Raw genomic sequence first — 17,290 nt, forward strand, 5'->3', positions numbered from 1 at the left:
CTTTATAAATATGTTACCTTCCAACAACTGTATTTCTTTTGCCAATCCTTCGGCCCTATCTTTACAATTGGCGGCGATAATGCAAAACATGCTCTGTGCGGTTGCCGGGTTTCTAATTCCTGCAGATGTGTCCTTCTTAATATCCTGACCACTTCTCATTATCACACAATTTCAATTCCTGATTTTACCTTTCTAGTCTCTCCTTTCAAACAACTTGTCTTACTTGGCTTCTTTCTCTCCTGTTTCCCCATTAGGACAAATATTTCTGTTTCATAAAACATCCACTGACTATAGTTTTGTGCTTCTTGTACCCATTTCAGTGGTGTTCCATTTTCCGATGTAAATTCAGATCCATAAAGGGTCAATTGTATTTTTGTTATGTATTTTTATAATTTAATTTTTTTTATAATTTACCTGATTTCATTTGTATTAATAAGGTAGTTTTCTCAAAACACTCTTGATCAGCGAAAGTGTGCTGTAAAGACTTCTAGGCTGAGAAACTTTTATGGGAACAAATTGGTTTCGAATCAGGGAGCTCCGCGTTTTGTAAGAGATAAGTTTTAGCCCTAATTAGAATTACAATAAAAATTAAAGTGCGGTTGGCGAAAAGAAGTTTACCATTGCTGTATCCTTCATTCCGACGTCTGAAGAGAGGTATCAGGAACCAGTTTATAGAGAGAATTACTGTATGATATTGCTGCTACCAGTTAGCTATGCTGGGCTGATAAGGAGGGCATCTTGGGTTGGGCGGCCTTTGGGAATCTAGAATAGCACTTCCTTTACCTCTGATACTGTGGCGAAGACTCAGTGTTTGTTCGGAGGGATACTCCTTCATCACAACCATCAGACGGATAACCAACGCAGGGTCAGTGTGCGACATCCAAGTCTACTCTACTAGCTCCTGTTGGTCAAGGCCAGCAGCTCATCTTTTAGAAATCCTTCTGGTCTTCTCTTCTTCTTGACTCAGTCCAGGTAAAGCCTCATACCGGTTAAATCTGGCCTTATGTCTATGTTTCACATGGAGTCTAGAAAAGATAATAATAAAAAGACTGGTGTCACAAACTAGGACTTTGTAAAGAGGAGAAGGGTTGCCAACAGAAACTACAGCAAGCGTCAAATACGTTTCTCCGATTTTCTCTCAAGTTTGGTACTAAGCTGGAGGCTCTATGAAACTGTCTGTTGTCTGTACTATTCTGTACGTTAGCTTATCAGCACTTAGAGCAGATATTCTTTTAAGTTGTTAGCAATTGATTTGTGGCTTAAAGGTTTGAGCCTGTAACGACACAAAAAATTGCGTATCTCACATTTCAAATTATTTAGTTTCCATGAAAAGTTTAACAATTTTTAGGTTCGCATTTGAAGATCCTTACTTGCTTTTGCTTTTAACATATTCGGAATTTGAAAACGAGTTTTGATTTCTTGTTATTTGGCTAAGAATCTTATTATGTTAGGAAAAGTATTAAGGCAAGTTGAATATTGCCTTAATACTCGATTAAAGTAAAGTAAAGAATTACGGTTCTACGTAATAACCAGATGTGATGCATGCTTTCAGGGTGCAGAATACGCTTCAGGGTGCAGATATTTATTCGCTTATTCTATGCTAACATTGGAATCGTGCAAAATAGGTTTTATTAACACTTTTGAATCTTCAATTGATATCCTTTATCTTATTCACGTAAGATAAAGGATATCAATTCACATAGGTTGTCCTGTTGGTTGGTTGTTTTCCTCCTTTGACATTGTTAAAATTAATAAGGAAGTTAAAATTAAAATAAAATAGCGTAAGTAATAAGATATCAAGTTCAATACATAGATTATTGCTATTAATTGGTTTTGCATATTTATGATTGTTAATTTCAGATGTATTTCAAAATTCATTAAAGTTGAAATAAGTATGAAGTTCTCAATTTTTCTATTTTGATTGTGCACAAAGAAAAAGAATGTTATCATTTCAAAAATGAACAGACAATCTTATTGAAAGAAATCTTTATTAAAACCTTCTTTTAAAAAATCTTAAAAAACAAAAATTATCTGCAACGTTAGGGTGCTGTTACTGCCCTTCACTAGGAACTGTTAGAATGGAATTGTTTATACACCCCAACACCAACTTAGCTTCTGGTGAAAGGCACTCATAGTGAAGAGCTGCCTTCCAACAAAAGGTTGAGCAGTAATAACGAGTTTCTCAGCAAGCTGCTGCCTCTCCCAATTTGAATAAAGCAAGAATCTAGTAAATTCCAGCCCGAGCTACTAGCTCTTTACAGTAGGGCACGGCAGGTTTAACAAAATTACCTGCCAGGGCTAATGTATTCAATTTAGTTGTAAATATCCTCTGACTTTACGACGATGCTAACTGCGTCCTTTCTGGGAGACTGCTAACAGTCACTTAACTAAATAAGTTTAAGTTAGGTATTGGTGAGAAACTCAGCAGAAGGAACTGTTGAATTACCAGTTTTTCTAGGAAGGTCTTACTTGCTTTGATTTTAATTATAGTGCTTTTAGTCGAAGCATTCACATGTTACGAAAATTTTTGGTCCAAATTAACTACCACATCCAAAATAACTGAAGTTTTCAGGTGTCCTGTCTGACAATTGCTGCTTCTAAACCAGGGGTTGTCAAACGTTTTTGATCATGGACCTCTATATAATTTTTCGAAATCTCCATCGACCCCCATAAATGTAATTTTTAGTTAATTAAAATAAAACTATCTATTAGGTACTGTTTGTACTTTTATTTTACGATTTTAAACATATATTAAAGTAATTTTACATTGTGTAACAATAGTCTTATGAAAAATATCTTAATGTTGAAATTTAAATACTTTAATATTTATCTATTAAATAATAAATCATTAAAGTAACTAAAGTATTGCTTCTTAATTAATGAGATGGGTGTGTCTGGTGTTTCTTTGCAAGGTTCGCTATATTGGGCTCGAAATTGTTTTTCCTTCGACCCCCTGCTCAGATCGTCCCCTACTTTTGTTAAATAGACCCCTGGGGTCTATATAGAACACTTTGGCAACCTCTGTTCTAAACCGTTTTCGCTTGACATTTTGAGCAATCACTTAAGATTATATTTTTGAGCAAAGCTAAAAATAATTTCGCTTTCGGTGCCTTTAGTTATAGAATTTATAAGTTAAATTCGCAAAACTGATGGAATGCTGGTTGTACTTGAATAAAATATTTTCACCGGGCTTGCAAAGTGTTTATTTTATTTATATTTTAAAAAAAGACGCTTTAACTAACAGCGATACCATCAATATGTAATCGAGGATGTGATTGCTGCCATTTTAAGCCGTAATAAATATATTTTAATTCAAATATTGCCAATATCTTGGCCACTTCAGTCACTGTTGGTTCCTTGTTGCAGACCAACACTGTCCTACCGGAGGCTCTTAGAAAGGGAAATCTTGTGAGGATGGATTCTCTCAATATTATCATCCACTTGTAAATTTCACTCCAAAGAGACAAGAGAGGCAATCCATCATCCTGAATGGCACTACCGTTAATTACTACCCTGCTAGTGGTTATTATTGCTGTCATAATATTATATTCCATCTATCTCAAGAGAATCATAAAGAATGGATCGTGACCCATTGGTTTTATGTTTTCTATCTTCATTTAAAAATCTAACTTATAAATTTGAAACATAGATTAATGCAATTATTGACCTGTCTAAAGATAGTTCATGAAAATTTGACTGCACAATATGGTCACAGATTTGTTTGTTGATGCACCGAGTGATTTTTTTTTACTTTTTGCCATTATCTAAAAAACTTCTGCAACCAAGTTTCTCTAAACTTGATATTATCCTCATTGGATTCATGTAAATCCATAAATTATGTTTGTAACTATTTTTTAAAGAAAGTATAAGTAATAAGAGCACCAGAGGTTTGTTGTTCGTGTAATAAAACCCAAATTGTAATACCTAATGATAACTATTTTGTTCTTATTATAGAACTGAGAAATATAAAGATGATAAGATTTGAGTCAAAATTTAATTTAAAAAAATAAGATTTCATCTAAGTTTTCATAACAGGTCTACATCATAATAGTAAGTAAAATTATTTTTTAATAATTGGTGACCATTCTACGAACTCGTCCTTTAAATAGTTTTGTGACGTGTACGACGGAGATAAAAAAAAATATTAAAATTCGTATCAGTATATTATATGAATTTTATTTACATATTCATACTTAATGACACCAATGATTAAAAGTAAAACTTTATATCTCAGAAGTGATGTTAGATCAAAGAATTAATTTCAATAGTTTATATTAGCACATTAGAAGATGTGTGCCAAATACTAATTGTCGAATTCTAACTCTATACAACTTCATCCGTTTTTGGTTCTGAAATAAATTTACAAGTTTAATATTATTTTGACGCTACAATAATATTTATTTTATTAAATTAAGCTAAATTCGTTGTGAAATTGGAATATTTATGTAATAGAATTTAGAGTGTAATTCACATACCTAATCATCCCTTCTACAAGCATTGTTTGTGCGATAACCTTAGTAAAAAAACATTTATTTATAATGAATTTTAATGAGTTTATTAATAAACTTTTATAATGTATGGTGGCTGCTATTTTAATTATTTCGAACATTTTGTTTGTTCTAGCTATATTGAATTCTTTGTGCAAAGAGTTCTTGTCGGTGAATGTATCTGCCATTCTGTACCTGATGAACTATGAAAAATATGGCCGCAGTACAGCGTCAGCTCAATACTTTCTCCAGCTGGCCGGCTATTTAGGAATTCCAGTCATTGCGTGGAATGCGGACAATTCAGGCTTGGAAAGGGTGAGATAAATTTAGTATGTCAGTCTATTTATAATTATTCCTTTATTATTCTGCATTAAACAAATAAATTAACTCGATTCATTTCTGGATTCTGGAGTGATTTCCAATCTTCTGTGACCGGTTTATTACAGAAACTATAGCCCACAGAAACTGCCTTAACTTGTTGGCAGCTGGTACATAGGCCGGAAATACAATTTTGTGATCTAGGAACACTACTATATCTAGTACTAGTTCTTTGCGCTTTTCTTTATCAAACAAGATTATCTGGTCCATGTGCTTCCACTTCTTGGTCGGTGACTATGGCAGAATCGCATAGAAATAAGGCTCGAACTATTTCTAATTATTATTATTCCAATTTTCTCTCGCAATGCGAGGTGTAAAAAGCCATCAATTGGGCTGTTTTATCATGAATTGGCGAACTTTTGTACGCTTAGTTTTAAGGGGTGTCAGCATCTCAGGTTATTGGCGCCCAGAGTTTTTTTCAGTGCACTGTCGGCCTCCGTAAATGTTCTCTAACAATAACTAACTATAGTTATACTATTTTTCGCAGGAAAATGAGCTTTAAGAAGTTCCCAGAAATAGAGTAATTTTGGGGCAAGCAGCTGGATTCGAACGTGGGGTCTCCCTGGCGTGGAAGTCGTACACTTCTTCTCACTCTACGCGCCTACCCCATCTTTCATTGATTTCTGCAAAGTAAATATACCTCTTGTCACTTACCGCCAACACAGGGCCAAGAATAACTACCCTTGCCTTGACGCAGTACATTGATGGACACTGATAGCGCATACATGCTTGGACACTTAGTGGCGTTTAATACAGAAATAGCTGATTGTTGTTCAAGGTCAAAGTTATATATGGGTTGATACAAAAACATGAGTTTATTAAAAACGCATGCCAATTTAAGAGAAGTATCTTAAGAAGTTTGAAACTAGAATGTGGGCGGCCTGTAACTTGCAAGCAAAGATGCGGTGTCTCATCAAGTCAGCTTCTTTGACCACAGATCTTAGATCGATAACATTCGACCACAATTCTAGGATATTCTCCTTGACTCTCATATTTAGGGCAACTTTTAGGTTACTACCTCTGTTCACAGTTCTTCCATTAATGCGCATTTAGTCTTCACATTTTTAGTATTTATTTTATAGGATATTTTAAACATTAACTTACTTTTTTATTTTCTCCTACTATTAGAAAGAGGATTTATTGCTATCGCGTAGATTTCCTATTTTCAATTTACACCAGATACATCTGTTTTCCCTGAATCAGAATAAAAGTAACGAACAAATTAATCTGTAGATGTATGGTTCTCTCAACTCCAAAATAGGTTCAAATGTGAAAGGTGCAAATTTGATTTGTCGATAAGGTGACAATAAGTTGTTGGACAAAATCGGCCTGCCAAAAATGCTTCTTTACTTTTTCTTTCTGTTGTTATGGAGGGGAGGAATTTAATCGAAAACAACTCAAACGATCTTCTTTAAACTTTACTCATTGCACGCAGTCCATAATGATGGTAAGTAGCGAAAAGATTTAGCGAAATCCAGACTGAAATGGCTAAGGAAAGTGTGGCTTTTGATTTGTTTTGGCCTCTACAAACAATATCACCTTGCCAGCACCGAATCACATCAAGATATCTTCTCACCTGCAACTTAATCATTTTTCAGTTTGGAATAAATTTTCCTTATAAAATTTACTGTGAAAATTCCGTGTTAATTTAATGACCAAAGTTAACCAAAGTTAATTGTTTAACTGTGGAATCAACAAATAGAACTCCTCGTTATTTTAATTAATATTCAACGTTCAGAAGTGGCTGGCTCTTTTCGGTTCTATCAAACAGTATAACTTCTAAGGCCTTTAATTGAGATATCCAGTATTCATTAAGTTGAGTAAGGATTAATGAATGGTCGGCTGTCAGTGAAAGAAAACGAAATCATTACAACATTCAGTCCACCGAATATTAGTTCTGTAAAAGATAAAAATTTAGAACATCTCTTTTTTAAATTCTCTTGGTTCTAAAAATAAATCTGTCTCTTCCTAGACTGGAATAAACTTTTCCTTTTTTCCATTTATAATGGAAATAAAGAGGAAAATTCCTTTAATTTGCTCAAATTAGTTTTTATTTACGCTTCTTAGCTTTGTATTCCTAAAGGAAAGTTAGCCATAATAAAACCTAGGGAATTAGAGAAAATAATGTTTGTATTGAAAATTTTAATATAGAGATTTATTAAGTTTTTTAAATCTACCAGTTTTTACTGAACCTTTTATTAAGCAGGTTGAATGCTTAATCAGATGTTTTGTTGAAATTTACTTATCACACCGTCGTTTTACTCAAAGAAGATTAGAGTTAATTTATAACTAGGAACTGCGCTCAGTATTCTTCTTACAGGATGTACAATTATTTATTTTATGTTCTATCCTTCTTCATCAGATCAGACTCACTTAATCCGGATTTTCCCTCTATGGTTTCCCGTCTGGCCACCTCTTGTCTACAATTCTATCTATTTATTTCACTCTCTTTGACCTCTACCCGCCGTCAGCTCGTCGATTCCCTTCTCCTATTTTTTTCCTCGTAGGGTTCCTCTACCTTACTTGCCCCAAACATCCTCTGGAAGGCATCCTTCTAAGATTTCCATACCAATTAAGCCTTTTCTTAATCAACTTTTCCGTCGTTGTTTCATTGACTCCTGACTCTTCTTCCTTACGTCCTTGTTCCTAATCCTCCTGATTTTGCAAACACACCGCCTCCAATAATCCATTTCCAATCCCTTCACACTATCACAGACCCTCTGTGTGGTAGACTGCCCGAAGTTTCTGCCCTGAATGCGAGAATCCTGTCTACATTGAATCGAAAATCTCTTTTTTTTTCCTTAGAAATAACTCTATTCTAAAAACGCATGCCAATTTAAGAGCGGCATTCTCACAGCTTCCCGGGCCTGATGAGCTCGTGCCTTCTCTTCCACATCACATCCTTCCACTTCTTCCGGCGATGAAAATATTTAAGTGATTTTATTTTCCTAAATTTTTAATTTTCCACATCAAGATCTTCATCTTATTTTATTCATTCCTTTCATTGAACATTCATTTCGTTTTGCTGGGGTTAATTTTCATTTCCCTGGCTGTGTGCATTTCTTTTAATTTTCTCTTCATTAGTTCAAGATGCTCTTAATCCTGGGCAATTACCACCTGGTCGTCTGCGAAGAAAATTGTAGATAGATGTTTGTTCCTTATGGGTAAACTCTTACACATTTCTACCTGCTGCCTGCTTCCTTTTCTCATCGTTTCAGTCTAAACCAGCGTATCCATGTACCTCACTAGCGTTTCCACTTCCTTCCTTTTATTTGACATTCCTCTAGGGTTTTACGTTCCGAAAGTTAAAGTCCGATTCCTATGCTATTGCCGTTGCCCATAACATCCGGTATTCTTCTTGTGCTCTTTTTTAGTAGGGTTTTTTTTCTACAAGTTAGAAGCTGATCCATTGTGCAACCTCCAATAAAAATCCCTGGAGGACCGAGTTGCCATGGATTCGGAGGGGTCTTCCCTAGATATGTACTACTTCTCTACGGCTCTGAGAGCTCTGTCCCCAGGGGTTGGCTTGCTTAATGAATGACTTACTCGCCATGTCACAAAGAGTTTTCGAGGCTTCTGTAGTAATTAACGGATATTCTACCGCCGCCACAGAAAAATGCCCCACGCCCTATTCTATTGTTACTACATGGTCCGGGGCAGTTATTTGGAGTGAAACTCTTTATTTACGGCTGACGTGCTTATCTGTTGGCCGTTCGCTATTTGCCACCTGCAACCTGCCCTTAAGAACAAGGCGCAACGATCAGACTAACTGTTAATTTTAAATAAAAGATTCCAAGTCGTAGTAGTGGTGAAACGGTCGTCAAATCATCAATACGTATGACTTCATTTAAATATTATTGTCAATATCAAAGGGTATAAGTTCTTGTGGTACTTATAGTAGAAGACTCGATCCGTCCAAACAGTGAGTCCCATGAGATCCCACTGGTCGTTTGCAACTTGCCATGGTATGGAGCCTTCAGCCTTCCACCCCCGAACTGTCTCTCTTACAAGAACTAGAAAGATATGTTTAATATGCTATTATCCATGTTTTCACTCCATAATTTTATAATTTTTTTATTATTATTAACACTTTAGAAAGAAAATATGCAGCTGAAGGAGTGATAGAGTAAATGCAGAATTAACAAACTAAATCTGCAGTGGATAAACAAAGGCAATATCAGTGACTTCTTCTATTCCTTGACAAGTTGAAGAATGGAAAAGCTGTAAACTTTAGTGACAGTTTTATCCTTCCACTTGGAGCAAACTTCTTCGGGAAAAGAAAAATCCCCCAGAGAGAAGTTTCGTCAGTCACTTGAACAGAAATACAAGTAAATACTCTGTAATAACATGCAACGCCTAGTTTCGTCCAGTTGTCTTTTATTCTTTTTCTTTTATTTTCTCATGGACCACAATGGCTAGGAAGTTCTTATTTAGGAAAACAAGAATGAAGTTCAGCCCAATAATCCACATTGTATAATTGATAATAAAGGGCACGTAACAATTTCAGTAGTTTTCAGCCTACTAAGTAATTTTTCGAATATTTTCAGTTATACCTACTTATTTTAAATATTTTGCGGAAAATAATTTTTGTTTTATTTCCAAGTGGAAAGATTTCCTTATGTTTTAGCATTTACTAAACCACCAAAAGCTCTGGTTTTAGAGGCGAACGAGCGGATCTCTTTCGCACTTACGGACCAACATTTTTACTCTTTTACAAAATAATTAATAATTTACAAAAATAATAATAATAAAAGAAGAAAAATAAAAATAATAGAATCAAGAAGCAAATATATGTTTTAATGGCCATCCATAATTAGAACTATCTTTGTCAGTAATTTAGGTATAGTAACGAAAGTCTCTTAGGATTGGCTGATTCGAAACCAACCCGCTTTAGTTCCCAGCACTCCACATCTTCTAATAATTATACTACAATGACGAATCCTGTAAAATCCTTCTTCAGAAACTAAGTAATTTAACCAAATTTTCGATTATTGGCGAAGAAAAATGGTACCTACTTATTGCTTCAAGACAATTAAACAAGAGATTAAGCTTTAGTCTATGTAAAATTATACAAGTTTAATAAGGGAACGGATTGGGTCAGTGGTTCGAAACGTGGAGATCTCTTGTTTGAATCCAGATACTGGCCCTTAAATTTTTTCTTCCCGAGGAGGTTTTTGACAGCCAACTGTCCGATGATGGTCATTGTTTCCTATAACTAGAGATCACTGTCCGCAGGCAGTGCACTGAATAAAGAATAAAGCTTCACGCACCAATGTACTCAACTGTTTTGGTGCTCTTTAAATTAAAATAATAATAATAATAATAATGGCCACAGACGTCGATGCGCAAAAAAAAAAAAAAAAAAAAAAAAAAAATAGTAAACAATACTTAAATTTGAGCACTCACAACCAGAAAAATGACAATAGGAAATATATATAAGTAAATTTTTAATTTTGTAATCGGTTTAGCGGTGTCTCTTACGAAACATTTTTTTTCTCAAATTTTAAATTAAAAAATACTTCATTACTTAGATTGAGGTAAGTGAAAGCTTTTCATTGTTTGAAGCAGTTTCTTTATAAGAGGAAAACTATGCCGCACAAAAATTAATAAATAAATTTGATATCTAATCCTCTTTAGATTTAGATTTACACGGCGGGACGGGACCCATGCCCCATGAGGCTTATTGTGCCTTCCCTTAAGTACAGTAGATGAAACCTCCCCTTCTAAGAAGGTTAAGGGCTTTCCCTACCAGTTCCTTCTGCGCTACAATCTCCTCTGGTCTCAAGGTGCCAAAGATTTCGTAGCGCAGTCTCTCAATTGCAAAGCAATCGAATAACAGGTGAGAGGCCGTTTTTTTCTCTTCCTGGCACAATCCGCACAACGGTTCCGAGCTAAAAAGCCCTACCTTGTGCAGGTGCATCCTAAACCTTCCGTGCCCTGTGAATAGGCCTGTGATCAGAGTGATCTGATTCCTGCCCAAACCTTTGGGTCACTTTGGTTTTTTGTTGGCACAACAAGGACATAACACTCTTGCTGTGTTTGACCCCAGGAAGCATCACCCAGTATTTTTCATGTTCTCTCCAGATCCAGTCTCTGAGAGCCTCACGAACTGTACCCCTAGTGATCCCCAGGACTGGTTCCGGGCCAATGAAGGGAGTACTAGCTCCATTCCTGGCCAACTGATCAGTTATTTCATTCCCCTTAATCCCCACATGGCTCGGCATCCACTCCAGTCGGACTTTATTGTGCCGAGCCAGTTGATCTAGGGCCTTTTTTATATTCCCAGACCAGGGAAGAGGTGGTTCTGAAGAAAGAGAGGGCCTTCAGTGCCGCTTGACTGTCCGAAAAAATGCAAATCTCCCTATTTCTAAGATTCATTCGCAGATTTTCCCCAGCGCAAGTTTTAATGGCAAAAACCTCGGCCTGAAAGACGGTGGCATATTTCCTAAGAGCACTCTCAACGAGTACCTTTGGTTTAGCCCCATACACTCCAGCTCCTCTTTAAGAAATATATTCAATTACACTTTCGTTACCACCAAAACCATTCACTCCGTCTGACGTTAAACACGAAATAAAATCCCTACCGTACAAAAAATCTCCAGGATACGACTTGATAACAGCACAAATTCTTCGCAATCTTCCAAAAAAAGCAATCGTTTTCCTAACCTACATTTACAACTCAGTTCTCAGGACAACATACTTTCCCTTAACTTGGAAATTCTCTGTAATAAAAATGATACCGAAACCTAATAAACCTTTACACCTTCCAACCTCTTACCGACCTATTAGTTTGCTACCTATTATGGGAAAAATATTGGAAAAACTTCTACTTAAACGCATCTACCCTACACTGGAATCTGCGACTGTAATTCCAACACATCAGTTTGGCTTTCGACAACAGCACAGCACTATTCACCAGTGTCACAGAGTAGTAGACGCCATTGCTTCCTCTCTGGAGCGGAAACAATATTGCTGTGGGGCCTTTCTCGACGTGGCTCAGGCCTTTGATCGAGTCTGGCACCCAGGACTATTGTGGAAGTTAAAGAGAGCTCTTCCATCAACTTATTACTTATTCATTATCATTTCTTACCGACCGCTTCTTTAAGATAAGTTGTGGATCTGCCTCTTCCGACTACTCTCTGGCACGGGCTGGTGTACCTCAAGGTAGTATTCTCGGACCGCTCCTCTATACTGTGTACACATCTGACCTACCAACTGACTCAAACACACTGCTCTGCACTTACGCTGACGATACTGCTATTCTCTCTTCTAACTCAGACGCCATTACCGCTTCCTCTCATTTACAGACACATCTACACAAACTAGAAACCTTGCCAAAAAGTGGAGAGTCAAATTCAATCCTCAAAAGTGCGAACAGATAACTTTTACTCTGCGTCGTAATTCTTGTCCCTCTGTAAGTTTCAACTCCATTCCTCTTCCTTCTGCTAATTTAGTTCGCTACCTTGGGATGTACATCGACAAAAGACTAACGTGGAATCCGCACACTAAACTGAAAAGACTTGAACTCAACCGACGAAACAAATTACTACTGCGACTAATTGGCAGACAATCCAAACTACCACTGGAACATAAACGACTAATATACAACAGCGTACTCAGACCGATCTGGACTTATGGACTCGAACTGTGGGGTTCAGCCAAACTTTCTAATTCACAAAAAATACAGTCCTTCCAATCAAAAATTCTCCGTCAGATTACGAATTCTCCATTTTATGTCTCTAACTCCACCCTCCATAACGATCTCAAAATCTCATACGTAACTGACGAATCCAAATCTAAATATAGAAAATTCTTTGACTCTCTTCCATTCTGTACCAATCCTCTTATTCAAAATCTTGCCTCCACAACGATTCCAGATCGTCCTCCACGACGATTGAAACGCTGTTGGCCTCGTGACCAGCTCCAGTAATGTAAGGAACTCCAGCGAGAGTGTTGCCGGAGGGCTGATCCAGCCATAAAGTCTACTTTCATCATATTCACTGATTGCATTTTATTCTATTGTAGATTGTGAATAACAAATAAATTACAAAAAAAAAAAAATATTCAATTACACCTTTAATTAAACTATGCATTTATAAGTTGAAGGCCCTTTATCAGATTTTTGTTTTCTTAAGAGCACATGAATCAATTTAATTTTTACATATTTGTTAAAATTAGTTCGCCATTTAGAATTCAGCAATTACAGTAAATAAATTAGTTGAGGGTGTGACAAGAAAATTTGAGCTATCTAATCTGCTTTAGAGTTTTTTTAAAAATAAAACTTTTTCGAGATCATAATTTACTTTAAAAAAAGGCGAAAGAATGCGAGATTTATAGCCAGGGTAAACGTTTACAATTTTTTTCTTAAATTTTCTCTCCCTGCTTAAAGAATATAGACTATATCTACTCAATGTTATTTATGTGAATCTCAGAGCCTTCCACTAGTGTGGAAGTTTTCTTTTTTAAATTTAGAATAGGAAATGATACTCTAGTTATTTATTACACCATAAAACATTAAGATAAGCGATTATGAAGGGTGTTGCTGGTAGGTAGCCAGCCAAGCAAACTACGGAAAATATTATTTCTAAAGTAATAAAAATAATGTTTACAACCAGTGTTCCAATCTTTCTAGCAATTTAGCAGGTTATCCAAGTTTTGCATTTTCCTTTCAGTAACTTATGAAAAAATATAAATACGTCAGGTCACTGAAGAAATATTTAAATATTCTTATAGCAACAATAGACAGTTTCGTCGAGCGGCTAGCGGGATTCTCTTCTATAATTAAATTTTTAGCAATTATCTTAACGCGTTTTCAAAAATTTCAAAATTATATAATATGTAATGATTAAGCACTAAGTTATCAAGTTAAGCAATTTATCGTGATTATTTGTTTTTATAAGAACTAGATAACGTTCACTCTCTACTGTTGTGAATACTTATTTTGTACACGACAATGAAATTTATTACTGGACATGTTAGGAATGGCTGGAATCGTACCTAGGATTTAAGAAATACTAGAGCAACTAAGGTAATTTGTCCCCCAATTATTTCGATTTCTAAGGGCTTTCATTGGTTTGTAAAGTTTTGACAGAAAATCATTTTACGGTTAAATATTTATATTTTTTTAAATTATTAAAGTAATACCTAGTAATTATTTTTTTAGCAAAAACTCTCACAATTTGAATTAAACTTGCTCATAAATATGCTGCATATCCAAATATCTAAGATTATATAGATAATGAAAAGAGAGTTTAGGTTATCCGATTAGCGATCAGCAATGGGAGAGTCAACTGATTAACTGGAGAAGAATAATGTGGAATTGATTACTCAGTGGTTGGGTCTTCGTATTATTGTGGAATCTTTTTTGTTTCTCCTTCAACGGTTCCATTGACACGTTTTCTTCTGGCCTCATTATTTACCACCTCCTTCTAGTCCTTTAAACGATCATAATGGCATTAGCTCGCTTCTCTCGTTGATTGGCTACTCTATATATCTTCCTTTCAACCAGTTTACTGTTTAAATATCAACGCGACTTCATTATTGTCTTTTCTAATCATTTTACCGCGCAACCCAGTAAGGTTACTGCTTCTTGTTTTCATATCCCACTTTTAATTCCTTTATTAATTTGTTAAATGGCCTGGAAAGCTCTAAATTATAATTTCCATTAGTTTTCTAACCCAGAGTTTATTTGCAGACATCAAGAAAAGGAAGGCCAGCTATACTTGTTTTCCTGTTCGCTCTCTTTCTAAATTGCAATTAATTTTTATAGGATTATGTTGTCATACACACCAGTTGCGAGAAAAAATAAAATAGAGCAATTTAGAACAATATATAACATTTAATGAATATGATACCGTTTCATTCATATCTTAATAAATGTATTAGATTAATCCTTATTAGATTAATAAAAGTACTAATCTTGGTACCTGATATTTTGGAGAACACAATGAATTTTTTTTGTAGTAAAAACAAAATAATTTTTTGATCATCTAATGAATATTATATTTATATTAGGTGCAAAATGGGGGAATCTAATGCAACTATTAGACTTTTTTTTTACGAATTTAGCGTACCATCTTTTCAAATGCGGTCTTACTCAGTTGCCAATTTGCGCTGGTTGTGGTGAGTCCGATGAGACTGTGCGGCACTTTGTAGAGGTGTCTCCAGTTTATTGTAAAACTAGATTTCTCGTCTGTGGCAGGTTAAATGTCTCCCGGAGATTGTAGCATCTGGTAATCTTAACGAACTCTCTAGGTTTATTCAGTTCACTGGGCGTTTGAGTCGTCATACTCCCTAGTGTCCTGTTGCTACTTTATTAGTTTATTGTATTGGTATCTGGCAACCTTCAGCCGGATTTGTTGGTCTAAAGCCCCGGTATCTCTTATGAGATGAGGGATGGGTGGGGAACAATGGGCATTTTGGATTGCCTGCGTTCATTCCCCTTTCTGGTGGAACCGCCCTTTTAATACAATCTACAATTAGACTTTTTGCTTCTAACTTTATCCCATTATTCTTATGCTGAATAGTAAATAAGGTCATGTATCTGAAAAGCTGTTCCCGTATGCAGAGCTGGCCTTAGAAATTAAAAAAAATCTGCCTCGCTACGCGCGAATCTCTCCAACTACTGTCATTCTCAAATTTTTAAAGTTCAAGTTGTCAAAGTGAAAAATTGCAATAGTGAAGTGGTGTTTTGTCTGACTGCATGAAAATGGAGTACAAAATTTTGGATACTGCGATTTTTTGTTTTTTGAGATATTGAGATTCTATATAAGAATAGAAAAACGAACTTCTTTTTTTGTAATGCCTTGTCAATTGCGTTAGCCATTCGACATCGAATAGTGTAAGATGAAGTGGAATTATACAGTAGGGCATACACTCTGTTAGTTCTTGGTGGCCAACCGTATTACTACTAAATGAAATTGGCTGTTCTAAAACAGCCACCGATTGGTTTCCACGGATAGTTCGATGAAATGTGATCACCTGGTTTCCTCCGGTGCTTTAGGTTCAGAACATCTAAAAAGATGAATTTTTTAATTATTACATGAATAAAACTTAAATTCAAAATGTTGAAAATACTTTCTTTACTTACTTTAAGTATTAGATTTCAGCTCTGTTTATACTTCAATTTTAAATTTAAATTTTTTCTAATCAACAACTAATCTTTAGCTGTAGCCTACAATTAGAATGCTTGGGAAGAAGTGAGAGTGAAGGTGAACTGGAGTTTCCTAATAACAGCCGAATCCTAATAGTTGCGTGACTACCAGCGCGACTGCCAAGAGCGCTGCTGAGGAGTAAAAAGAGAAATAGAGGTAGTTTAATTAGTTGAAACGATGTTACCCGGTGAGATCCTCTAGTTAAATTAAAAAAGTTTTTGCACATTGACAGTAGGAGTTGTTGATATTTAGGTGTCACGTCTAAGGTTCTTATTAATGAGTTCTTTTAATTTTCAAACCACACTACTATCTTCCAAGCCATTTCGAGCCTCCTTTGACCTTTATTTGTGAATTCGAATGAGGAAATAAAAAAAAAAAATTGTTGAAGTTACATTTTTTGGCCCTAGCCATCTTGTCCTGGTACCTTCAAAGCGGGGTGAGAGTGTACCATTGTCTTTGCTAATCAAAAGACAATTAGTGTTCTGGGAAATAGCAGGAGATTGTGGGCGAAGGAGCTTGTGTTGCTTCGTGACCCAACTGACTCCTTGATGCTCCTGCTACTGTTAATCGAGCTCATTTCACATTCTGTGTCCATGCAAGGCATATACCCAATTCACAGCTGGCGTCGCAATATCATCCGCTAACTATATCTAGACAGCTAAATTTAGCCCTTGGTAACATCCTTACAATTTAGTTATTAAACTATTTTTATTTCTTTAATGTTCTTTTTTTTAATCATCATAAGTGAAATAATCGAGCATTAATCTTTAGATAGTTAACTAATCAGAGAAGGTAAAAATATCAAGACTTGCATTTTCTAGAGTCGGTATCTACTTTCTAGTTAACCTGCAACTTATCAGGCTTGCAAAATCTGGTGTAGACTCACGTTTTTCCAGCTCTTCAATTCCTTTCTTCAGAACTTTTACAGAGTAATTTCTATCATGCTACTAGTGGTAAAGCAATACAGTAAACCGAAGTGGCACTGCAGAGGAATGCCTAATTCTGAATCTAATTGCAGTTTTATCCCACAAGAACAAATATTGATTTCCCTAAATTTATTTTAAAGAGTCTGCTCTTCAGTGTTGAGAGATGACTGCTGCGCTATCCTGATTGTCCAAGGATTGTTGTAATACTACTTTGGGTTCACTTTTTTTGTTGATTTTAAAACTTTTTTTTTATCTTTATGAGAAAGTTCTTTAAAGAACTGGAGAGAGTTAATGGTTTCTTTCAACCATCTTGTATTTCGTAAAGCGAATTCGCATCGATATTTAT

The 17,290-nt window shown here is 35.6% G+C and overlaps 1 protein-coding gene across 6 annotated transcripts in view; it reads left to right on the plus strand.

The window, feature by feature from the left end:
- Nmdar2 (glutamate ionotropic receptor NMDA type subunit 2) overlaps positions 1-17,290 on the plus strand; it is a 691,809-nt gene that overhangs the window by 512,782 nt on the left and 161,737 nt on the right. For all 6 annotated transcript variants that reach the window (XM_074142002.1, XM_074142021.1, XM_074142012.1 and 3 more), the window contains one exon: positions 4,624-4,802. In XM_074142002.1, coding sequence (XP_073998103.1) covers positions 4,624-4,802 — 179 coding nt within the window. The remainder of the gene's footprint in view (positions 1-4,623; positions 4,803-17,290) is intronic.

Source organism: Rhodnius prolixus, unplaced genomic scaffold (assembly GCF_049639745.1).
Source record: "Rhodnius prolixus isolate KJV_2025 unplaced genomic scaffold, Rpr scaffold_1, whole genome shotgun sequence".
Classification (NCBI taxonomy): domain Eukaryota; kingdom Metazoa; phylum Arthropoda; class Insecta; order Hemiptera; family Reduviidae; genus Rhodnius; species Rhodnius prolixus.